Raw genomic sequence first — 26,024 nt, 5'->3', positions numbered from 1 at the left:
TGAAATACTTCACTAAACTACAAAATTTTTAATAGGGTCTCAAAGGATCCCAAAATGTACCGAATAAGGCTAACCCGGCCAAAATCGATTCAGCCAGTTCTGAGATAATCGTGTGGAAACAAAATCATGTCTACACACATCCTCACAGACATTTGCTCAGAAAATGATTCTAAGTCAATTTTCAATTCGGTTTTATTGGTGAATAATCAAGATACAATCAGTTCTTTTGCAGTTCATAAAAGAGTTTTGGAGTTCCTTCCAGCTGTGTGTTGCATCATAATTCATTTTGGAACAATTATTTCAATAACACTAAACAGAGCAAGAAAAATTAAAAAAATCTTACTAAAATTGTATAGGTGATTCTGAGTCGATTTGTATAATCGAAGGTATATCTTAGGAAGTGTATTTAAGAAGTTCAATTTTCGAGTGATTTTATAGCCTTTCTTCAGTGAGGAAGAGAAAAAAAAACGATATTCTGGTAAATGTTATAACAAAAATTCAAAAACACATAACTGTCAACCCGGATACATGTCGACGAGTCGAATGGAAATCTCATCATATGTAATGTTAGTAGTATAAACTTGAAATAACAATTTCAAAAACTGATTTTGTACTTATAGAACCACTGTGCGTTCAAAGGGTCGAATGCGCCGTCGCAAGAAAATTTTCATGAATGATACTGTAGGAAGCATTTTCCATTCATTCATTAGCTGTTCGTGCACCAAGTTCACGTAAAATATTTCAGAGTGAAGAAAGTAAGTTCAACATAAAGCTAGAAGCATGGTTTAAGAGAACATGGCATTTAATACTAATGATTAATTGTTTTTTAAAAGTTACATTAAAGTCGGACAATTGCCATATTGCTGAGTTGCTTTGTGACTGCTAAAAGTTTTGCTCAAGCAGCCTCCTTTGACTCACATACTGAAAAAGTTTTCTTATCATTGAAACTTGATGCAAACCTGATAAGTGTTGTTTTGACTATAAGTAAATGTTCAACATATGGTTGTCCTGAAAAAAAGTGTGTGAGACAATCCACTGAGTTAATGTGAAAAATACGTCGCAGTGCTGGGTAGGAATGCATTATTGATTTTTTTCACCAGAAAATAAAAACAGCTGCCTTGTGCATCATTCCTCTACTTTTACCAATAAACGGTGTAGGGTCATATGAAGTGCGCTAAAACCCCATTAAAGCTTGTTTAATTGTTGCCAGACACAGTTTAAAGTTGCAAATATGGGCCAACTTAGGTGGATTCTCTACGGCATAGTTATCGTCATATCGTCAGCGAACGCGGAGCACTTTCCTGGTGAGTAATTTTTTTAGAAAATGGTGGACTCCATATTGAAAATCATTGTATCAAATTAGATACATAGAAAAGGCTGCTTAGGTTTTCCCAGTTTATTTTTGGCAGATAGCATTTTTTAACACGCAAACTTAACATTGGAACATATGGCACAACAGTTATTTTGTTTTATCTATCTTGTCTTAGCTAGTTTTACCGAAAAAAAAGAATGCTGTTCATGAGTCAAATAGAATTTAAGTTATGCTTGTTGTTTTATCTTTTTAGTTTATTTTAGATTTTCAACGCAAGAGCGGCCAACACATGTTTTACTCACACGAACGCCCGCTTTTCCCCCTCCCCCCAAAGTAGTTGAACGGTTCTCGGTAGGGTTCCTAGTTCTCGGCCTTAACTCAACCAATCGAGACGAATCCAGAAGTCCAGAGATTTGTACGGAGCTAATTTTTTTTTTTGAATTAAATATACTTTATTGAATCTTTCTTATAATAATTACATTTGGTTTACATAATAAGTGGTCAGCTGTGGCTCTTCAGCTTTAGTTTGCTTATCGTGATTTAAACACTGTTCATTTTTATAACTTTAAAAGTATATGATTTAACATTTTTGTAACACTAGGTACAATGAGGAAAAAAAAAATGTTAAGAAAACATAACCTAACCTAAAACTAACTTAAACTTACAATCCTTGAATCCTTGAATCAAGGGGTATTCAGAAATTGCACATTTTTCCCTGAATTTCAAACATTTTTCTTGAATCTTCTGATCCAACATTTTAACTTCTGCTAATTCATGAACCTCACTTGATCTTGTCCAGCCAGGAACATTCAAAACCATTTTGAGTACCTTGTTTTGGACACGCTGGAGCTTCAATTTATGAGTTCTAGCGCAACACTCCCAAACAGGTACTGCATACTCAATAACGGGGTAAATTATTTGTTTGTAAACTGCTAGCTTATTTTTCAAAGATAGCTTTGATTTTCTGTTAATTAAAGGATACAAACACCTGATGAGAATGCTGCACTTGTTCAATATTTTATCTACATGCTGCCGAAACAAAAGTTTCGAGTCAAGTATGAGACCTAAATAGACAACTTCCTTTGACCAGGGTATCGAAACATCATTCATTTTAATCAAAACATCATCCTTTGGGACAAATCTGGCCGATTTGGAAAGTGGAAAAATGATGGTTTGAGTTTTGGCTGCATTTATGCGAATTTTCCAGTCGCCAAAGTATTCGGAAAGAACGTCAAGACCCTTCTGAAGACGGCCAACTAAATATCTGGTTATTTTACCCTTATAAATAACGGCAGTGTCATCAGCAAAAGTGACAACACACCATTACCAGGAAGAGTAGGCAAATCAGATGTAAAAATATTGTACAGAAGTGGGCCAAGAATACTTCCTTGAGGAACCCCAGCATCAATGTTGAATAATCCAGAAGCAATCCCATTCAGAAAAACCTTGAACGATCTCTCCGAAAGATAGTGCTGGATAATTTTGATAAGATACATTGGAAAACCGTATAAATACAGTTTATGTATCAAACCATCATGCCAAACATTGTCAAAAGCCTTCTCAACATCCAACAAAGCCATAGCAGTTGATTTAGACTCAAGCTTGTTCTGCTTGATGATTTTAGTTACTCTCGTAAGCTGATGAGCAGTATTATGTCCCTTTCGGAAGCCAAACTGCTCGTTCAAAATTATATTATTATCGTTGGTAAAATCCAAAAGCCTTGAATAGATGACCTTCTCAAAGAGTTTGGACAGACTACTCAAAAGACTAATGGGACGATAACTTGTTGGCGATGTTGGATCTTTTGAGGCTTCAAAATTGGTATGACTTTGCCCAGCTTCCAATTGGTGGGGAAGTAACCAAGTTGCAAACATTTATTGAAAATATTGGCTAGATGTTGAAAGAACTGATCACTCTGTTTTTTCAACACTAGATTAAAATGTTATCAAAGCCTGGAGCTTTCATATTTTTCATTTGTTTAACTGCAACTTTGACTTCCTCACCAGAAACATGGGAATCTGCAGGAAATTCAAAGGTAGAGTCATTGATTGTTGAAATACTATTGGCAACTGATGTTTCTTTACGGCTGGTCATGGAAGCGCCAAGATTATGTGAACTAACAAAATGAAGCCCAAGTGCATTTGCCTTTTCCTCGGATGTAATCAAAGGAGAATCCTCAACAATAAGAGGAGGAATAGGCTTTGGTTTGTTTTTAAGAACTTTTGAAAGTTTCCAAAATGGTTTTGAATAATTCCCAAGCTGGCTTACATGTTTTGAAAATTCTTGATTTCTGATATTGTCAAGTCGGTCTTGTATGATTTTGTTCAAATTGTTCACTGAAATCTTTTGTCATAGTCCCCAGTCCGTTGATATTGTCTCCTATAAACATTCCTAAGTCTAATCAAGTGTTTAGTATCTACGTCAATATCAGTTACCTTAAAATTAACAGGAACCTCCCGAACGTTGGCAGCCTCTGCTTGGTTGATAGCCTGCTGGATCACCTCCAGCGAACGATCAATATCGGCAGAAGTTTCCGGGTGTTGATCATAGTCGATGTTGCTGTCGACCACTTGCTGAAACTGCTGCCAGTCAACGTTGTGGTAATCTTTCCGGGTTGGTTGCCGCTGCGGAGTAACGGAAGCTCCAACCTCCACAACCACCGGATAGTGATCAGAACTCAACTCTTCAAACACCTCAGGATGAGCCACGTTCTCAGCCATATTGGTAATGAAGAAGTCGATGATTGAGTGATTCCCAGACCGAGCCACCCTCGTTGGACGATCCGGACTCACAACGTTGTAGTATCCGTTTTGCAGATCGTTGTGCAGAATCACTCCGTTCCGATTCCTCCTGCTGTTGCCCCAAACTTCATGCTTCGCGTTGAGGTCACCAGCGATGATGTACTTTGCGCTCCGCCGTGTCAGCTTCTGGATATCGCTCTTCAGTTTTGCTGCTGAACCATCTCTGGCATTCACCTGACGTGGACAGTATGCAGCAATGAAGAGTACTGGGCCAACCGAAGTGGGAATTTCCACTCCAACGGCCTCGATGATGTCCAGCTTGAAGTGTGGCAGCCGGCGTGGCTTGAGATCACGATGAACAGCGACAAGCACACCTCCTCCTCCAGAGGTGGTCCTATCGAGCTGCGTCGCGATCTTGTAGTTTTGCAGATAAACTTTTTCACCGGGCTTCAGATGAGTTTCCGTGATGGCAGCTACGTCGATCTCCTTCTCGCGAAGAAAATCCACCAGCTCTAAATTCTTCCTCCTAATGGAGCAAGCGTTCCAATTCAGCAGCTTGAGGGACCTACGATCCATACTGGATGACGAACGAGGTCAGCACTTCAATCTGCTGGGTCTTGGTTTTGCATCCACGCAGTGCAGCGGACATCTGTTTGAAAATATTGAGGAGTTCGGTTGAGGTGTAAAGATCATTACCATTTTCCTCAACTGCTGGTTCTTGGGTTGGTCTTGGCTCCTGGCTGAAGCCCGGTGGTGGCGGTCTCGGCTCCTGGCTGGAACCCGGCCGTGGATGATTCATCTCAGCTCTCTTCCTGGGATCCAACGGCAACGGTGCCAAGTTTGGGACCTGGCGTCGCGGTTGAAGAGGTGGAAAATTTTCTCCACCAGGGCTGGAGGAGTTCTACGACGCTGAGGCTGATTCTTCGTCGATGCTTGCTGCCGAATTTTCACGAACTCAGCTCTCTTGGGGCACTTTCGGTCGGTTGACGAGTGCTCACCGTTGCAGTTGAGGCACTTCACCAGCGAATCTTGGATGCACTGGGATGTGATGTGCGCATCGGTACCACATTTGGCGCAACGACGCTTCAGGTGGCAGTTCTTACCTCCGTGCCCGAAACCCAGGCAGTTGAAGCATTGTGTGACGTCACGATGCACTGGTCGGTATCGCTCCCACGACACGATAATGTTGAAAACCGCTCGAATTGCCTTCAGCTCAGGAAGCGTCGTCGATCCCTTAGCCAAATGCAGCAGGTAGAGCTGGTCACGGTACTTGATGTCTTTGTTGCGTCGGCTCATTTTGTGCACGGCCAACACATCCAGTTTCAAAACTTTTAGCTCGGCAGCTAATTCCTCCACTGGCATGTCGTACAGACCTCTGACGACGATTTTGTACGGCTTATCCATGGCGACATCATGGGTAAAGTACTCCGCCTCGTTTTCGGTCAAGTAATCCTTGACCAGTTGATAGTGCTGCCTGGATTGCACCAGCACCTTAAATCCGTCCTGACACAGACGAATGTTGCCTAGGACTTTCCCAGACTTGATGAGTTCAACCAGCCCCGCTCGAAAGTCGATCGTTGCTGCTGATTGCCGCACATAAAAAGGAGGCAGTTTCTCCTTTCGCTGTTTCACTTCATTCTCCTTTGCTTCCGCTACCTGGTCCTCGTCAGGCAGTCCAGCAAACTTGTTGTTCTTCAAAAGCTGCTCCTCGTGCGATGAAGAGTTCTCCTCCTCCTCATCCATCGGTACAGTACCGTCGCTCTTTTTCGTCTTTTTGCTGTTCGATGTCACTTCCAAAAGCACCTTCCTTTTGGAAATCCCCGGTTTTTGGCCATCAGTTGAGGCCTCAACCTTCCTTTTGGAAATTCCCACTTTTTTGCCTGCTTGAGCCGCAGGTAGGGCAATATTGCCGGCGTTTTGCGCCGGGACGCGACGAGTCATGTTGATTCAGACAACCTTCACCAACGAATGCTCGGATAACAATGTGTACGGAGCTAAGAATTTTTTTTTGTAAATATCGTTCTAACTTTTTTATTCTCGCTTCATGTCGCGTAATTGTTTTATATACGCGCAATAGAAAGTTGGAACGATGTTTTAATCGCAGAAATATGATTCTTTTTGGCATCTGGACCAACAAGTTGAAGTTGTAGTTCCAACTGATTAGAGGAGTTGGGTTTGGAGATATAAGATAATTTTTCATTTGAAGTTTTGCCTTTTTTATTGAAAGATTGTAGCTGCGTAACGTCGGCGGACTATGGTTGAGTGGGATTTGTGATATTTTCTATCGGTTCTCCAAGACACTACACTTCACTTCACTAAGTCTTAAACCGTTTATTCTTATTTTCAAAGTCTTAAGAGCGAGTTTTTCACCGATTCGAAACAGGTCGTATCGAGGTGCTCCGATTTGGATGAAACTTTCAGCGTTTGTTTGTCTATGCATGAGATGAACTCATGCCAAATATGAGCCCTCTACGACAAAGGGAAGTGGGGTAAAACGGGCATTGAAGTTTGAGGTCCAAAACACATGAAAAATCTTAAAATTGCTCGCATTTCCGTAAAACTTCATCAATTCCAACTCTCTTAGATGCATTCGAAAGGTCTTTTGAAGCCCTTCAAAATGTGCTATAGACATCCAGGATTGGTTTGACTTTTTCTCATAGCTTTTGCAAATTACTGTTAAAAATTGATTTTTTTAAAACCTTAATATCTTTTTGCAACAGCCTCCAACACCCATACTCCCATAGGTCAAAAGTTAGGAAATTTCATGGACTATAAGCCTACTGTATAAACTTTTTGGCCAATCGCAGTTTTTCTCATAGTTTTTCGATTTTTCTAGAACAAACATTTTACAACGTTAGTTTTTGCCCTGTAGGCCAAGAAGACGGCACTTTTTGGTCTCAATTTTGTCATATTCGGAATCCTCGGTCAATTACACGTAAGTTAGAAGTATTGGAGTTGTAATTTTGATTTAAAAAATAATTAAATAAAACATTTTTGAAAAAAGAAATAGATCTTTTTTACCCTATGATCAATACGTCAAATGCTGTATCAAGTAGGCGAAAACTTGTTTTACCCCTAATCCGACAAAATTCTAAATAATATTTTAATTAATTCTAAATGGCATTTTTTCCAATCCAAGTCCAAATTCCAACACCTCAATCTAATGTAAAATTTTCTGAGGATTCCGAATATGTCAAAATTGAGACCAAAAAGTGCCGCTATGGAGGCCTACAGAGCAAAAACTAACGTTGTAAAATGTTTGTTCTAGAAAAATCGAAAAACTATGAGAAAAACTGCGATTGGCCAAAAAGTTAATACCGTAGGCTTATAGTCCATGAAATTTCCTAACTTTTGACCTATAGGAGTATGGGTGTTGGAGGCTGTTGCCAAAAGTTATTAAGGTTTAAAAAAAATCAATTTTTAACAGTAATTTGCAAAAGCTATGAGAAAAAGTCAAACCAATCCTGGATGTCTATAGCACATTTTGAAGGGCTTCAAAAGACCTTTCGAATGCATCTAAGAGAGTTGGAATTGATGAAGTTTTACGGAAATGCGAGCAATTTTAAGAATTTTCATGTGTTTTGGACCTCAAACTTCAATGCTCGTTTTACCCCACTTCCCTTTGTCGTAGAGGGCTCATATTTGGCATGAGTTCATCTCATGCATAGACAAACAAACGCTGAAAGTTTCATCCAAATCGGAGCAACTCGATACGACCTCTAGAACAAACCGAGCAGAATCTACAAATACTGCCTCTTAATACAAAATTTTACACTGAGTTCACTTAAACCAAATAAGTAGCGGGCAATGGCCATAAACTGAGGTCCGTTACAAATATAATAATTATAATCACGTGTTTTTGTATTTAAAATATTAATTCAAATTAAAAAAATATATTTCAGGTCTCCGACGAACAAAACCAAACCAGGGTGGGCACTCTTCCTGGGTTTCGAATGGTGAATGAATTTTTTAACGTTGTTTCAGGTGTCTCAAATGTAAATTTATAATTCCAGATGCTCGCGAAACACCTGAGTTTTTAAAAACTCTTAACGATCTCATAGAGGAGCAAGCTCGGCGCCGGTTTTTGGAGCATCTTCAACGTTTTCAGCTTAATCGAAACATTCTTCAGAGGACTGAACAAGAGGAAACATCACGACCTGCTTTTACCTATCAATTACCGTTGAAAAATAATGCAGATTTAGACAAACCAATAGAATTCGCTGTGAACCCAAGTGATCCTCGGTTCTACGATAATGTTTCAGACAATGACCTTGACGTCGTAGATAAAACCATTGATAGCTCTGGAAAAGACTATGACTCGGAACCTGCTCACAAAACCAATCCAAACCTGCCACCATCTCCGCAGGACATCAAACCCAAGCTTCCAATTTATCACCATAAGCAGAAACAATTGGACAATAGATTAAAGTATAAAGAACCTATAATAGAAGACAATTTGATGCCCCAACGTGTCAATGGGGTCATTCAGAGACCAGTGGAAATGGATGCTGCATTATCCATGTACATCGTTGCACTAATTGGTGGCATAAGTGCAGCCGTCACAGTTGGTTTGATTTCTGTTGGTATTGGATGGTACACGTGAGTAACTCTTTCCTGAAACAAATAATGCTTTTTTATCATTCCCAAATCGCCACATTTATAGCATAAAAAAAAAATCAAATTATTCGCTCTACAGCATTGCCTTGGCGTTCTCGATGGCAAGATTCCTACTCGAAACTAGAGGTGTTCGAAGGCTTGATTGTTGAGGCAATTGCAAACCTCTTTTTACACCTTAGCTTCCATCCACCCCGGGATTCGAACTGACGACCTTTGGATTGTTAGTCCAACTGCCTACCAGCGACTCCAACCGGGGCAGGACCTAGGGAGACGACTCCTACACCTGGACTGAGCTAAGGACCTAACCTTTTTTAGGTTAGACCGGGGCCCGTCCGAGGGAAGGCGTGATCAGACAAATCTCGTCTCGAAAAATGCCTCCGGGACCATCTGGGATCGAACCCAGGCCGACTGGGAGAGAGGCAATCTCGCTTACCTCGGCTATTTATAGCATCAGCGACGCCTATTAGTTTTGCTAAGATACTGATACTATTTAGTTTGACAGAAAATGCGGCGAGAAAAAGTGTGGCGAGAGTGGAAATCGCTCGTTTCGATTCAGTGCCAGAGCGACAAAATGTTTTTTCAGTGACGTTTATCCTGGCGTTCAACACAACATGTACTTTCACTCAGAATCGCGATTTTGACATTTGTGGCGTACCGTAAAACGGGGTGACTTTGAAAGCCGGGGTGACTTTGATAGGTTTGCGATTTTTCCGCAAAATGAAGAGTACAATTAAAATACGTAAGGAATGGTTCAAAAACATACTGACCGTGGTAGAGAAGTGTTCAAAGTACCTCATGAAGAACTTTTCATAAATTTTTGAAAAGTTTATAAAGTTAGTTAACTATAGTTAAGAAAATGTGGATGAAAGTAATTATTTTAAACTTCTCAAAGTGTCATGATTTTCTCAATGAACTTGATTTTTAATCGGAAAACGGAATGCATTTTCGGATTCTTTGGACAATTTTTCACTAGGAGAAGGTTTAATAAGTTTGTAAATAATAAATAATATGTGTTTTTGAAACCCAATTAAAAAAAATCTCCAAATTTATAGGCAAATTCAGTTGAACAAATTTCATGTAAAATGTGAAAACTTGTGATTCGTGCTTCGAATTCAGTTTAAAATGCAATATAAATCGATAATTTTATAAACAAAACTATTTTTAACAAATTTCAGGCAAAATTCCGACTTTTTAACAATTTTACCTAAAATTTATATGTATTTTTTAAAAGCTTATAAACTTAGTTAACTTAATATAAACATTGATTTTTTTCTTACAAACTATATCAGCTACTTTAGTGATGGTACATTTAACGTACAAATAAAGTTTGAACATCTTAAATATGATTTTAACAAGAAAAACTATGACTATCAAAGTCACCCCGGAATTAAACCCAAGAATTTTTAACGTAACTATTTTTCTAAACACTATTGAAAAACTTTTTTCCAAAATAGTGCATGGTTTTTGTGTGGCCTACCCCAGTACATGTTTTAAAAATAATAATCTTGAGAAAAACCTTACCTGTTGGAAAATATTCTAAAAACAAATTGAAATCCCATCAAAGTCACCCCGGTTTACGGTACGTAAAGCCGTTATTATTTGTAATGTCCTCAATGCTTAAAAATCTGGATGGGATGGTTTGAGCCAACGTAGAGGGTGACGATGACACTTGGCTCTGACAGCTCCGAGAGAGTAGACGTGTATGACGTGCGCGCTAAAGGCATCATGCCTCGAGTTGTTTGACGGACGGAGGTGGAAGAGACCTCCGAGACGGATGATTTCCAACTCATCCCCGGAAATCGGAAGCGGAAGAAGACCCCTGAGATCACCGAAGCTGTCGTCGGAGAAGGAAAAGTGGAGCAGAATGTGCCCATTAACAACAAGTTCAGCCCGCTAGCGGAAAACGAAAACAACAACAATGCCTGCCCAGCAAGAGGAGGAGACGCCCCGGCGGTTTCACCACCCGGCCAGTCGGCAGGTTAACAAAAGCAACCATCTTTGCTGATGAAGAGTACCACGGATTTTTACAAGCTCGTGGCAATAGTGGAAAGTTGTAAATTTGGTTTCAACCCGATTTACAAACTAACCCGATTTGGAACCAAGGTGACCTGCTTCTCTGTCAAAGATTTTGACAAGTTACAAGAGCTCCTCAAGAAGAAGAAAGTGGAATTCTACAACACCCACGAACGGCGGAGCGAACGAAATCATCGGGTAGTTCTTCGTGGTTTACCTGATGAACTGAAACCGGACTGAAACCGGACCTGCTGAAGAGGGATCTCAAGCTGGACGCGCTGGAGGTGCATGTCAAAAGCGGAAGGAAAAGTCCACCGTGGACGAAACTCCGTACATTGTGGTTTTCCCCAAAGAATACACCAATCTGAAAAAGCTTTCTGCAGTGAAAGTTGTGGCAAGCACTATCATCCGGTGGGAGGTGTTGAATAATGTAGAGCATCACCAGCTGCTCTGAGGAAAGGAAAGCCCAGGGATCATGTTTCATGTTTGTTTCCCATTTATTTTACTCTTTCCTGCTATTTCTTAGCCCTATTCATCTCCTACTCTTCTTTTCTTCTGAGTCACTCTACTCACTGTTTTTCTTCGTTTTCTTCGGGCCCATGATCTTCTGCTCCAGTCGTCCCAAAACTGCACCGCACCTTGTCCGACGAATCTCGCCACGGCCCGACACATCGGGTTCGAGTCAGCCACCACCTTCGCACTGGGTTTGTCAGCACTGAGCCAGATCTCGCATACACTTTCCTGACGATCCGCTCGACGTGTCAGGTTGCGTGCGCCCGATGTCAGGCTTGACGTCGGTCGCGTTCTCTACCGGGTCGAGCTCCTCGGGTGTCGATCCACCAAGATACGCTCCTCGTCGACCTCCCCGACGCACGTAGTGCCGAATATCGAGCTCCTGTCGACCGGGTGGCTCTTATGGGGCAGTACGCAGCATTCCAGCAATCCAAAACAACGCCCTGGGGGGGGGGGATAAACGAAGATTGGCCGGTTTCTTACCCCAATGTTGATCCGGGGGCGTTTTCTTAAACTTGTTGGCCGCTTGCGTCCGTCGCAAGTTCCGTCCGGCGAATATAAGCTCTCCTTCTGCGGTGCCGTTCCGGCACTCCAATCAACCGCGGAGATCGGCTGGCGAGGGTTTCGACGGTGGCCGCTTCAACGGCCAAGGAACCGTTCCGGCCCGTGGTGCAGACGAGCACCAGCCGCGGCAACGACGCGCACTTTCCTCTTCTTGGCGGCCAACTGGCCGAGCCCGTGACGACGCAACTTCCACGTGGAACGATTTTGACGTTTCTTCCAGGGATGCCAGGTCAGAATTTGATAAGTCTGGACTACTGCGTGAAAAAAGTCGGCGCATGTCTGTGAACATACTTTGACCTAACCTCGACCATCAACAATTCTCTTTAAAAAAATTGATGAGCGGGGGGGGGGGGGTCTGTGTCTGTGAAACACCGACAAATCTGTGTACCTGGCATCCCTGGTGTCTTCCTTCTCTCTTCGCTTGACATTTCTACCGAGTCGTCGTTGACAGGCGTGCGAGTAGTCGAGAGTAGAGACCCTAAATAGGGAGACTGGTCTAAGCTGGCTAAATCGATCTGGCAACGTATGTTTTGAGCTTGGCAACACTGATAAGTTTTGCTGGGCGTAAAGGTATATGCTCGTTTGGATCAAGGGATTGATGGAAAGAGAGGAATCACAAATCCGTATAAATAATTTCAAGATTTTTCAGGTGTAAACCGAAAACGCGATCTAAAATTGAAATGGAAGAATAAGGCTTTTAACTGCTTATTTAATTGTCGGTGTACAGGACGCCGCACTGTTTAATCATTTTCTGACGTACATTCAACTTTGCAGTCCAAACCCAGTCATTGAAATGGAAAAATAAAATTCTTTTTCAAATTTTCTTTTCTTGATTTGGGTCTCGTGGCGCAGGGGTAGCGGCTTCGGCTGCCGATCCCGATGATGCTATGAGACGCGGGTTCGATTCCCGCCTTATCCACTGAGCTTCTATCGGATGGTGAAGTAAAACGTCGGTCCCGGTTTCTCCTGTCTCGTCAGAGGCGCTGGAGCAGAAATCCCACGTTAGAGGAAGGCCATGCCCCGGGGGGCGTAGTGCCAATAGTTTCGTTTTTCTTGATTTGTGTGCACCTAAGTCGAAGACCAAGATTGTTTACTTTTTGCTCTTTGGTCTGACAGTCTTGGTCTGACAGATTTGGTCTGTCAGTTTTATCATGGATTTTGGTCTGGTCTAGGCGAGGGATAGGACACAGCACCTTCCTGGTTTGGATACGTCAAACTCGTGTCTGTTTGGGTACGTCAAATTCACTTCGACCAGTCTCCCTATTTAGGATCTCTAGTCGAGAGAGGTGGTTTTCCAGCATTTTTGTTTTGTTTCTCACAGTGGGATTGATGATAATCTTATTTTACTAAAATCTTTGACTAAATTTATCCAAAAAGCATACAAAATAACTACTAACGTTGCAGAGGCCTACCGGAACAAGCGGCCGAACGTGACAAAGTGCAGGAACTGTTTGCAGCTGGGCAATGGGACCAGAAACTGCCACCTCAAGGGGAGGTGCAACAACTGTGGGGGTCCCCACAAGACGAGTGCAAAGTCCAAGAAGCCGAGCCGAAGCGGTGTGCAAACTGTTCTGGAGCCCACGAAGCTACGGACACGGACGCTGAGGCTGATTCTTCGTCGATGCTTGCTGCCGAATTTTCACGAACTCAGCTCTCTTGGGGCACTTTCGGTCGGTTGACGAATGCTCACCGTTGCAGTTGAGGCACTTCACCAGCGAATCTTGGATGCACTGGGATGTGATGTGCGCATCGGTACCACATTTGGCGCAACGACGCTTTAGGTGGCAGTTCTTACCTCCGTGCCCGAAGCCCAGGCAGTTGAAGCATTGTGTGACGTCACGGTGCACTGGTCGGTATCGCTCCCACGACACGATAATGTTGAAAACCGCTTGAATTGCCTTCAGCTCAGGAAGTGTCGTCGATCCCTTAGCCAAATGCAGCAGGTAGAGCTGGTCACGGTACTTGATGTCTTTGTTGCGTCGGCTCATTTTGTGCACGGCCAACACATCCAGTGTCAAATTTTTTAACTCGGCAGCTAATTCCTCCACTGGCATGTCGTACAGACCTCTGACGACGATTTTGACGCCATCATGGGTAAAGTACTTCGCCTCGTTTTCGGTCAAGTAATCCTTGACCAGTTGATAGTGCTGCCTGGATTGCACCAGCACCTTAAATCCGTCCTGACACAGACGAATGTTGCCTTGGACTTTCCCAGACTTTAGCCCTGCTCGAAAGTCGATCGTTGCTGCTGATTGCCTCACATAAAAAGGAGGCAGTTTCTCTCTTCGCTGTTTCACTTAATTCTCCTTTGCTTCCGCTACCTGGTCCTCGTCAGGCAGTCCAGCAAACTTGTTGATCTTCAACAGCTGCTCCTCGTGCGACGAAGAGTTCTCTCTTTTTCGTCTTTTTGCTGTTCGATGTCACTTCCAAAAGCACCTTCCTTTTGGAAATCCACGGTTTTTGGCCATCAGTTGTGGCCTCAACCTTCCATTTGGAAATCCCCACTTTTTTGCCTGCTTGAGCCGCAGGTATATTGCCGGCGTTTTGCGCCGGGACGCGACGAGTCATGTTGAATAAGACAACCTTTTCCAACGAATGCTCGAATAACAATGAATCTTTACGTTTCTCTTTGTTCGTCGTCCGTGTCTGTCGCGGGTGACCATGAACGGCCATGATCGATGACGACCAACTTTTCCAAAACTTTTTTTTTCGTAAAATCGTGATAACTCGTGATGTTTACAAGCAAACCCCTTATGTCTACATATCAAAATTTTTGTAATTGTCTGTTTTACAACTTTGTAGAACATTGTTACACTCTAAAAAATAACCCTGCAAAGTTAGAAAAACACGAAATTTAAAAATGAAAAATTTTGTTCTAAATGAAAAAATGACCCTTCTGGGTCAATGTAGATTCGAAAAGTTTATTAAATTTCCCTTAAAATGACATGTTCCAAAATTTTTTTAAAGTCGAGTAACGGAATATGGGAGAGTTTTTAAAACTTTTTTACTGTTTTTTTCGATGAAAAATACGTTTTTTCGGAATTCTCAGTACGCCATCAAATCGGGCGTCTAATTTTACATAAAAGTCCCTTTGACACCAAATTTCTATCTCATCACCGTTTCAGGCTGCAAATGTTTGAAAAACACCTCTTCTATCGCATGTTCAATAATGGAAGGGGTCGTACCGCCCCTCCGTCACGAGATATCAAATAACGGACCTCGGATTCGTGATCAGGGACAAAAGTTACCCCTTACGACAAAGTTTCACGCAAATCGAAGAGGGATCGGGGCAACTGCTGTGAGAGTTGGCGGAGAATTACCCTTTTACCATAATTTTAATTTAATATGAAACAGTTATTTAACATAACTTTTTGAATACATGATAAAACTGCATGAATTTAAATAACAACTTAGGGGAGGTTAAGACGGATTAACCATTCCGGCCAAAATCGGTTGAGCCTGTGATAAAATATTCCAGTGACATTGATTTGGTACACATGTCTACATACAGACATTTTTCATTTTTCGAGTGATTTTATAGCCTTTCCTCAGTAAAGTGAGGAAGGCAAAAAAAGTATTTTTTTTAACTTTCACGGGAATCATTCACTCAAATAAACGAATATCGTTAAAATTAAACAGGCCCAAAAACACATGATACAGTCATCCCACATATTTGGAACGGTTTCCAGATCGGCCAATGTTCAAAAAATCATAGCAAATCGAGAATTGAACCTAATGATTTGCTTTTACCTTCATTTGAAAGCTTTTCTTGCGATCTTTTGAATGCTGTATCGAACATCTGCAAATTTTAACTTTTATATGAAGTTTTTGAAGAATTACTTTGACCCTTGAAATCCACAAATTCGGAACACTTTTTTCTTACGAATGTAAACAAACCTTGGATCTCTCCAAGAGTACATATTTATTACCAAATAATAACTTCACACACTGAAACCAATGAAACTCAAGCTTAGTGATGTTTTATACATGGTTTGATAACTTTTTTTGTGAAAAAATCAGTTAAATTCAGGTGTTCCACAATTGTGGGAGGCACAACAACATCCCACAATAGACAAATCCAGCGAAAGCTCCACGCTGCTTTTTGATGGTGAGAGATTTGACAGCTCCCATACTAAATGTCTCGATTTTCATACTTTTTGTTAATTTTCTTCTAAAATAAAACACTTAACATATGAAAACTATATATTTTTGGTGCCCAAAATTCCTGCTGAATCAAATGGTGTACTTATCTCAATTGCAAATTTTTCGAACAGTTTTTATTTTAATAATATTCTAGACACATTTTGTGCACCTAATCAATCAATACTTTTATCATAAATAATCATTTTATTGCTTAAAAGTTAAGTTTTCCTGAGCTCCCATATTCAAATACATGGAAGCTGTCATTTTTAACACCATTGGCCACCTAGCGGCCATTTCAAACTGGATACGTCTATTATGAAACAGGCCATTTGGAGGCAGTGTTTTGCTGCTCTGGACAAAATAGTCTTGGAATGAAGTTTTTTGTTCAAAAAGTACTACTTTTACTAGTGAAATAACAAGATAATGTCCAAATGAAGGTTCTAAAAATAGTGAGGTCGATAGAAAAGCTAGTTTTGGCATGCTATTGACAAATTATCACAAAAGTGTTCCGAATTTGTGGGTGTTCCGAATATGTGGGATGACTGTATGTTTTAAAAATGTGGTTAAAAAATACTCTTCATTTTATTTGGAACAAAACAAAGCTTGATTCTTTTTATTTCTTTCAAATAATTCTTCAAATGGTTCATATCAACTTGACATACATATATATTTAAGTTTTTAATTGCAAACTAATTTAATTAAATAGTCTTTTTGTGTAAAGTATTTATAGAGTTTTTAATAAAAAAATATTTGAGGAAATTAATAAATTTCACGAATATCACTTCGTACACGGCGTGATATTCGTCAAAAATCACTAACCCTATATTAGTTATTAAACCAGGGTATTCACTCGCTTAACTCTACAGTTGTTCCTGAAATTATTTTCATTCCTTTTTGGGTTTGATAATTTATTTTGAGAAAAATCGTTACATTTACACACAAACATAAAATTTCACGGGATTTCGCGGAAAAAGCCGAATTTCGCAGATTTCACGCTGTTCGCGAAATCGTGAAATTTCACTAATGTTTGATGCTTCGAACACGTCAGCGGGGGCCGTGCTGCAACAACTCTCTGGAGGAACTTGCGGCTCCTGGGATTTTATTCCGAGAAGTTCTCGGACTCGCAGAGGAATTACTCAACATTTGGCAGAGAGCTAACCGCCATGAAGCTTGCTGTCAAATACTTCCGGTTCTTCTTGGAAGGTCGTGAATTCACCATTTTCACGGACCATAAACCGCTAATGGGCTCGAACTCTTCAAGTAGGCTGCCACATAAGGACAGATATCTGCGCTACATCTCGCAATTCACTACAGACATTCAACACATCAGTGGAATGAACAACACGATGCCCTTTCACGAATCGAGGCGGTTTCGGCAATCGATCTGAACGCAATTGCCAACGATCAGGTCGGAGATCCGGAGCTGCAGAAGCTGCGCACGTCGTCCAGTCTGAAAACTTAACCTGTCCACATGAACAACACATTGCGACCTGTCTACTGCGACGTGTCAGTGAAAAATCGTATTCGTCCCTTCATTCCAGCCAACCACCGCAACAGCATTCTGCACCAACTGCACGGACTGGTTCATCTAGGCGCTAGAGCAACCCGGAGACTTGTCAGCGAAAAATTCGTCTGGCCGTCCATGGCCAAATATGTCACCAGTTTTGTTCGAGCTTGTGTGGACTGCCAGCGGTCGAAGGTAAACCGTCACACAGTTTCTCCATTGGACACCTTTGATCTACCGAAGTCCAGGTTTCGGAACATACACATTGATCTGGTCGGCCCACTTCCACCATCGAACGGAAACCGTTACCTGCTGACCGTAATTGACTACCAGATATGACTGCACCGACTGTCGCTAAAGCCCTAACCTCGGAATGGATCTCACGCTTTGAAACACCGGAGACGATTACGTTGGACCAAGGTCGACAGTTTGAGTCCGATTTGTTTCGAGAGCTTTCGTACATTTTGGGTTCCCATCACATCCGGACAACTGCATACCACCCTCATTCCAACGGTATGGTGGAACGCTGAAGGCATCGTTGATGAGTCGAGGCGCGCATAACAGGTGCGATCATCTACCCTTCGTGCTACTTGGGCTACGAATTGCCTACCGAGAAGATCTCAAGTGCTCTGCTGCAGACCCGGTGTACGGCCAGGCTCTTTGCGCCAAGCAGCTACACGAAGCATTTTCTGAAATCCGGTCGCCTCAAACTCTCGATCGCTGGGAAACAACAGAGAATCTCAATCTATCGAATTAAACCGGCATACACGTACGACAGCAACGTAGGAGATCATTCCAGTGAGGACGACCGCACGGTAGTTACACAATCCGGCCACCGTGTCCGGTTTTTGATGTAACTGGGGGGCGCCTATGGGTCTTGCTCCCAGCACCACCCTACGACTCCATCCGTCTGCGAACCACCCTAATACAAATGTCAAGAAGAGAGAAAGGGAGACGGCAAGAGAAAGTATTTAAGACATTAGCGCCATTCGCAACGCGTGGAATCGTTGTCTATTAAAAGAACTGAATTGAACACTAAATCGCGTCTTTAATCGGTCTCCGACACCACGTCCCCACAAGATGTTCTTGCTCAAAATAACCAAAAGATTTTTATGTTACAACGTAACAGGAGCTGGCGCTTTGCATTTGAATTTTAAATGGGATTTGACCAGTAAAAAAAGATGTTTTCATAAATGTCAATTTTTGGGGCACTTTGGCCACTGAAGCGTTTATTATCAACATCACTGGTGTGTAGGCTAGCAAGGTAATCCATTTTTTGCTCACTAATACTTTACCGAGGCGTTTTCAGCCGGACCTGTTAAATATACGGACATTGGTAGGCTAGAGCCCCTACGTATGTTTTGAGCTTGCCAACACTGCCAAGCAGGCTTGCCACAAAAACAGATTTTTCAGCACAGGCCCGAAACACAAACGAATTTTTTTTTACAGTTAAAATAAATTTGAGCAGTTTTTGTTAAAGGCTAGTATGCAGATCGGAAAAGAAAGGGGTCAAGAAACAGCTTTACGATCAGCAGAACAAAGGAGAGGGAGTGATTTCTTGGGGCTTTTCTTCACCCTCTCTGACTTGCTTGCGCTGCCGCTGCTGCCCATTTGATTTTTTTCTTGACCGGTTCCTTCCGAAGTGCGTACCGTAATATGGGGTGAATTGGGACTACAGTCTGAATAGGGACAGCAGTTTTTAGAGCACTTAAAGCTTTAAAATTTAGAAATGGATGTACACATTTTGTTGGCCTGAGTCTGTTCTAACCGAAACCAACCAGAAAAATCAAAATGTTGTGCTCCAACATGGTTAAAACTGCTGTCCCAATTCGCCCCATGTGTCCCGATTGACCCCAGTTTACGGTATACCGCTTAAATTGGCCAAAAAGATAAACATTGTTAGCATCTTTTGGCATGTTCAGTTTTTGGTAAGAATATTATTCTTTAAAGTTATACTCGATTGAGTGTTTGGTATGTGCCAAAAAAATATGTATTTGTGGCAAGCCTGCTGCCAAGTTTTGCTGGGCGTAAAGGCAAATGCTCGTTTGGATACGTCAAACTCGTGTCTGTTTGGGTACGTCAAATTCACTTCGACCAGTCTCCCTATTTAGGGTCCCTAGTGTAGACCAGATCCTTTTGCATCTTTTTGTATATATAACATTGAATTTATGAGCATCCTGGAGTTCGGTACAGACCTTCAAAGTTTGTCATGTTTGCCTTCCTCACGTTACTGAGGAAAGGCTATAAAATCACTCGAAAAATTAACTTCTCAATTAGACCTCCATGTATACCTATCGACTCAGAATCAAATTCTGAGCAAATGTCTGTGTGTGTGGTGGGATGTTGATCAAAAAATTGTCACTCGATTATCTCGACATTGGCTGAACCGATTTTGTCCGTTTTGGCGTCATTCGATCCGTCTTGGGGTCCCATAAGTCGCTATTAAAAATTATTTAATTAAAAATTAGTACTTCAAAAGTTATGCTAAAAAAACGATTTAAACAAAAGTCCGGAAGATTGTAAAAAGCAGGGGCGCCGACTCTGGGGGGGCACGGTACTTTTTGCCCCCCCTAAAATTTGGCTGAGGGGGCAGCGCATACATTGTGCCCCCCCAGAAGTTTTGGAAGAAAAATATTTTTATTTCAAATGTAAAAAAACACAGAAATAATTGAAAATAGTATCTTAAACTTAAATGGAACATTGTTTGTACACACGGATAGAATTCTTGTAAGCGAATCCGTAAAATAGCTCAAAAACATTTGTTGTTTTCGAAATCGCTGAAATTTTTCGAACAAAATCGTTTACAATTTTCTGGATTTAGATGCATTTTTTCTAAATCGACAACGTTTTATCTATACCACTGTGCTCTCTAGGAAAATCAGTTATCTAGTACAAGAGCACAGACCCAAGTAGCACTCATAACTTGTCGACTGTTGAATAATAGTTAGACAATTGTTTTTGATAAACATACGAGAAAAAATCTGAACATAACTTAAATAACAGTTTGTTTCACTGTTTGTATAACTGACTTATGTAACTATCGTGTTTTGTGCCACAAAAGTGTTAAAACACAGTCAACTTCACTCTTTTCCAACAAAACACAACATAGGAAAAATTCTCACCTATTTGGAGGGTTCCATCCAATTTGTTGATTTACACTGTTTAAACAACTTATTTTGGAACACCTTCGATAGAAACTTGCTTGCTTACTTCCGTTTGAGGTATTTATCACTTGATTTCAGTCGAAAACGCTTTTTATGAGCTGTAATTAAACGTCAAAATCCTGATATGCCATGATGATGTTCCCTCATCTGCATTGTTTTCCTCGAAAACAGTTTGTTGAATAAGAATAATATTGCACTGTTTGATTCACTGCTTATCTAACATTGTCATGTGACGGCATCTTCTGAAAAATGGGCGTGGCCAACCATTCTATAAATAACCTTAGGTTTTCTCGCTTTGTTACACAAATGTTATCGGAGAATAGGTTATATAACTGATATTTAACAAACATATTCAACTTAACATTGCGTGTTGTTAGGTGGTGTAAATTTGTACGTGAGGTATTTAGAGTTTCAATAATGTTTATTTATCGAAGATTGCAATAATTTTAATTGTTGACCGATTATTTATAAAAATATCGCCGGTAAAAGCTACAAAAAATATCAGCTTACGGAATTCATGATAGAGAAAACAAAAAATTAAAATCACACCAATATTCAATGTTACTCTGTGGTACGGTAATCGTAATGACAGTTGAAACGGTTTGTTATAACAAAGTTACATAATGGAGTTATAAAAACTGACTTGAAACAAACTCATATAACTTTATTTCCAATGACAGCCTTTTCTGGAGTTAAGTTGTATAGCTCACTGCAGTATAACAAAGCTGATAGCAGCCTTCTTATTGACGTTTAGGCCAGCTTGTTTACTATGAAGCCTCGTGGAGAGATGTGGAAGCGCGCCTGGACCTGCCTGGAGATAACAACAAGTCGTCGAAGTCATCGGATCGAATCTTGGGAAAGACGAAGTTCATCAAAAAAAATGAAAATCTAAAAGTTCGCCATGAAGAGGGTTTCACAAGAATCACTGTTAGAGAGCGCGAAAATATTATTTTATTTTTTTTTCATACAATTTCTTTTTTTTAAAATAAATTGAGCAGAAACAAGCGTACCAAAATAGTCAGAGATACTATTCATATTGGCTTCGTCGTTGATTGTAATTCTAACAAGAAATGTTTGTTTACATGCAAGTTGGGTAACGGTTAGACAACTGTTTTAAATCTATCTTTCCTTTTCACTGTGCGCTTTGATTTGACAGCACAGCCGTTAACCACGCCCCCTTTTTTCGTTGAATCCCTTGTTAGCTAGCACAGTGTTGTCAGATACATTTGTACAACTTACTCTGATAACTTGGATCTTATTCTGGCAAGTTATACAACAGAAAAAAGTGCGCTTTTTCCAATGCACAGGAGTTGTAGAACAAGTTGTGGTAACGAGGCCGTTCGGTTATACAACCAGTTAGGAAATACGTTTATCTGACAAAGTGTGTTGCTTGGGGAGGCATCGGTATATGATTTGAGAGATGTCGTCAACATAAATTTTACGGATTTGCTCATAAGATTTGTATCTGTGCATGTTGTTTCAAAAACAAAACCAATGTACTTTTTCCATAGCACCTTATCTACAATCACCAAGTTTTCAAACGCAACATTCTGCGATTTGCCATTGTAGATCAGGATTTAGCGAATATAAACTGAAACACTTTTCAAAATGGTCATTTGATGACTGCTTTACATTTACAAAAATGCTGAGGAATTCAATATTTTTTTAGTAATTTTAGAAAGGATTTGAAAAGATTTCAAATACATTTGTTAACCGTTCTATACCAATTTTAGCTGAAAAATACAATTGTTTCAAAAGTAAATTTTTGGAAACTAGAACACCGATTTACTGAGAAGCTGACAAATTAAAACATAATCTGAGACAATTCCACATTATAATCATAAAACACAAGTGTATTGCTTTCTGCAATTCATGATCGATTTAAAAATAAAAAGGCTATAGAAATTTTAACTGCATCCTCAAAAAATATATCAAAAAATCAGGGAGTAGAAAATAATACTTAAAAATGGAATATTAAATTCTTAAATTCTTAAATCCCTAAATTCTTAAATCTTTATATTCTTAAATTATTAAATCCTTAAATTCTTAAATTCTTAAATTCTTAAATTCTTAAATTCTTAAATTCTTAAATTCTTAAATTCTTAAATTCTTAAATTCTTAAATTCTTAAATTCTTAAATTCTTAAATTCTTAAATTCTTAAATTCTTAAATTCTTAAATTCTTAAATTCTTAAATTCTTAAATTCTTAAATTCTTAAATTCTTAAATTCTTAAATTCTTAAATTCTTAAATTCTTAAATTCTTAAATTCTTAAATTTTTTAATTCATAAATTCTCTTCTTTTGAAATTTTCGATTTTTTTTAAACATTGAATTTTATTGTTATTTCTAAATTTCTGATTGTTTAAATTTCTGCTTTTGATTTCTTAACATTTTCAAGTCATGAGTTTTTGTAACCCTAGATTTTTTTTCTTTATTTTTTTCTCTTTTTATGCGATGCGTTACGTTTTTTTAATTTGTAAATTTCTCTGGAACGACGCAACATTTTTGCAATCTTTTAAAAGCAATTTGTAGGTTGAAGGTTCAGATCTAAAAAACGCCTTTGAAGCTTTCAAAAATAAAGAGAGGTTTCTCTGTATTTTTTTAATTTTGGAATATTGAATTTGGTGTATCTGTTTTTTTCTAAATTGCAGATTTGAAAAATGGATATTTTTTAAATGTGTATTTGTATTCTCAAATTTCTGAAGTTCTAAATTTTTGCATTTAACTTTTGTTTTTATTTTTAGAATATTTGTATTGTTGAATTTCTAAATATCTGATTATTTTTATTATTGACTGTTACTTCTAGAAAATAACTACGAATATGACAATGAGAATGAATTCGCCTTCCAAACATATGAAAAATTCCCTCCAATTAACATTCTCAATCACGTTTTAATAAATTATATATTTCTTAAAAAATGGATTCCGGATGAAAAAAATCCGTATCACATCGTAATATTTTTTTTTTTAATTCGTGATATACAAGAAACATAAACATCTAATCGCCACTCTTACCTATTGATTTCGGAAAACAACCGTGCCCCCCCAACATTTTGGACTAGTCGGCGCCCCTGGTAAAAGGGTTTTTTTGTAAGAAAACCCGTCATGCTATACATTTTAAGAAAGGAATTTAAAGACCTTTCCAACGCGTCCAAGAGATAGAAGATCTGACAAATCTATCAGAAGTTATAAGGACTTAAGTGTTATTTATACGCTTTTTGAAGGCCGGATCTCAGATATTTTGATGAAAACGTTGTCCGGATCTATCATGCGACCTATCGTAGGATGGGTATTCAAAAGAACTTTCTAACGCGTCCAAAACATTGAAGATCTGACAATCGTATCAAAAGTTATAAGCACTTAAGTGTTATTTACGCAATTTTTGCATTTTGGATGGCACCCTTTAAATGTGAGGAAGGCGCCAACCACCTAAGTGGATTAACAGTCAGGACCCGATGCCTGATTTTTCTGATACATTCTTATTGGAATTCCATATAAACTGTAACGGGAATCGCAGGCACCGGGTCCTGACTATTAAGTAACGTTTTTTTTCAAAAATCGGTTACATCCTAATGTAGATATTCCTATAAGAATTTCACTCTTTAGAATTTGTGGGAAAAACAGCGCCATCTGTTTATGAAATAAAAAAAAATCTTGGTATTATTTCCATACAAATTTCAATGCTAATAGGTGACTTAATTTCTAGCTTTAGACAACAGTTTTATTTTCAAATGTTACATGCTTGCTTGTCGCCCTACTTATCAGTCAACAACAGTAAGACATTGCATATAACCCTTTGGAAATCTTATTTTAACAGCCTTCACAAGAAAGCGAAAGCAGCTGCAGATGTGGACTATCCCGCATATGGTGTTACCGGACCATATGCGGGAGGTCACAAAGATTCTTCCCCATCGGGCGATAATCGATTGGCTCAAAGCGCTCAGATGTACCACTACCAACATCAAAAGCAACAAATTATTGCAATGGAAAACCACAACAACGTTGACAAAAATGGTCCCCATTCCGAGGCGGAAAGTGAAGATGAAAACGAAGAAGGAGATTACACAGTCTATGAATGTCCTGGATTAGCTCCGGTATGCTTAACTGAAAATTGAATTCATAAATAAGAAATTATTGGTATTTTCTTTGTACGCTTTCAGACTGGAGAAATGGAAGTCAAAAATCCACTATTCGCAGATGATGTAGCACTAACTCCTGGAGCAACCCAGTCTTCTGCTGCACAGGTCAACAAATCATCAGACGGCAAGGCTGCAAATGATGGCAGACAAAAAAAGCAAAATAAATAGATCAATTTTAAGGGGGCCGAATCTCATTAATAAGAATGTCTACTTTTGATTCGAATGAATTATTCGATAATAAAATCTATTTGGTGTATTGGTTGTGGTTGAAGATGAAGATCAGAGATTCTAGACATGACCGTTGTTCAATCAGAAATGTTACAAGGTGCAAACAATCGAAAAAAAAACGAACTGATCAATTTATATCATTCCAAAAAGGCAGTCAATTATTTTCGATTGATTGTACATTTTTCCTAGACATGGAACAGTTTTAATTGAAATTTGCGGTGTGTAGAGAAAGAGTTTCAGAACCACAAAAATAAAAACAAAATGTTCTCTGTTGGTATGAAACCTAATAAAACGCAGACAATTTTCAAAGTTGGAAAAAATCGTTCGAAAATGTGTTACCGACTTGATCTTTGTACATCAGGAAAAAGTAAGACATGAGATTTTATATTTAATATTTGTCCTCATCATGAGATGCATCTATGCCAGAATTTGTTTCGACTATATGGAGATATAGGAGCTAGTTCTGTTACGCCTTTTAAATAAGCCAGATGTTCAAAAACATATTTGAAAACAATTACAGCACTCTCGAACGGAATAATTTGTAAAAATCACAAACTGCAAATCATACCCATTAATTTCCCATTCCGTTTTCGAGAATGACAAAAAGGAAACCCTCGCGGCTTTAAACACTTGCGTCTGAAGAACATTGTCAGGTGTTAATATAAGAAAACAATTGGTATATAGCCTCTATGGATAGAGTACAGTTAATGTCTAATTTTATGATTAATTACCATTAGCGAATGCCTACATATGAAACCAATGTAATGTAAAACAATACGATCAAATTGTGTATCCTTGTAACAAATAAAGGAGAATGTAGCATATAATGCTATCCTGTACAAATATATCGATTGGTTTGATTTTTTTTTATCACAAGCTGGATCAGCTGTATACAAATCACTTTGAAAATAGTGTTTTTTTTTTATTTACAGGTCTATACGTTGCAATGTTTGCCACCAAAAGCGGAACCTATCAATGCCGAAAGAGCACGTCACCGAGAGAGCCATCACTTTCTCTCACTCTATTTGGACGAATGATTTTTTAAATATATTGTGAGAATTCTCTGAATTTCTCCTGATGTCCCTA

At 39.5% G+C, this 26,024-nt stretch overlaps 1 protein-coding gene across 1 annotated transcript; it reads left to right on the top strand.

Moving 5' to 3' along the window:
* Positions 1 to 670: 670 nt before the first annotated feature.
* Positions 671 to 25,783, top strand: LOC6041399. The gene is made up of 6 exons (XM_001850610.2): positions 671 to 1,069; positions 1,159 to 1,304; positions 7,956 to 8,009; positions 8,067 to 8,652; positions 24,389 to 24,665; positions 24,732 to 25,783. Exons 2-6 carry the CDS (start codon positions 1,232 to 1,234, stop codon positions 24,876 to 24,878), a joined length of 1,137 nt encoding a protein of 378 aa, XP_001850662.2. The 5' UTR covers positions 671 to 1,069; positions 1,159 to 1,231; the 3' UTR covers positions 24,879 to 25,783.
* The last annotated feature ends 241 nt before the right edge of the window (positions 25,784 to 26,024 follow it).

This window comes from Culex quinquefasciatus, chromosome 2 (genome assembly GCF_015732765.1).
Source record: "Culex quinquefasciatus strain JHB chromosome 2, VPISU_Cqui_1.0_pri_paternal, whole genome shotgun sequence".
NCBI lineage: Eukaryota > Metazoa > Arthropoda > Insecta > Diptera > Culicidae > Culex > Culex quinquefasciatus.
Note: the sequence above shows the minus strand (reverse complement) of the source record. Positions and strands in the feature narration are given on the sequence as shown.

Excerpts from the sequence above, each read along its gene's own strand:
- LOC6041399 (XM_001850610.2), top strand. The coding sequence starts at position 1,232 with ATGGGCCAACTTAGGTGGATTCTCTACGGCATAGTTATCGTCATATCG. Across the intron at positions 1,305-7,955 it reads GAACGCGGAGCACTTTCCTG|GTCTCCGACGAACAAAACCA; the intron begins GTGAGTAATTTT and ends AATATATTTCAG. Across the intron at positions 8,010-8,066 it reads CTCTTCCTGGGTTTCGAATG|ATGCTCGCGAAACACCTGAG; the intron begins GTGAATGAATTT and ends TTATAATTCCAG.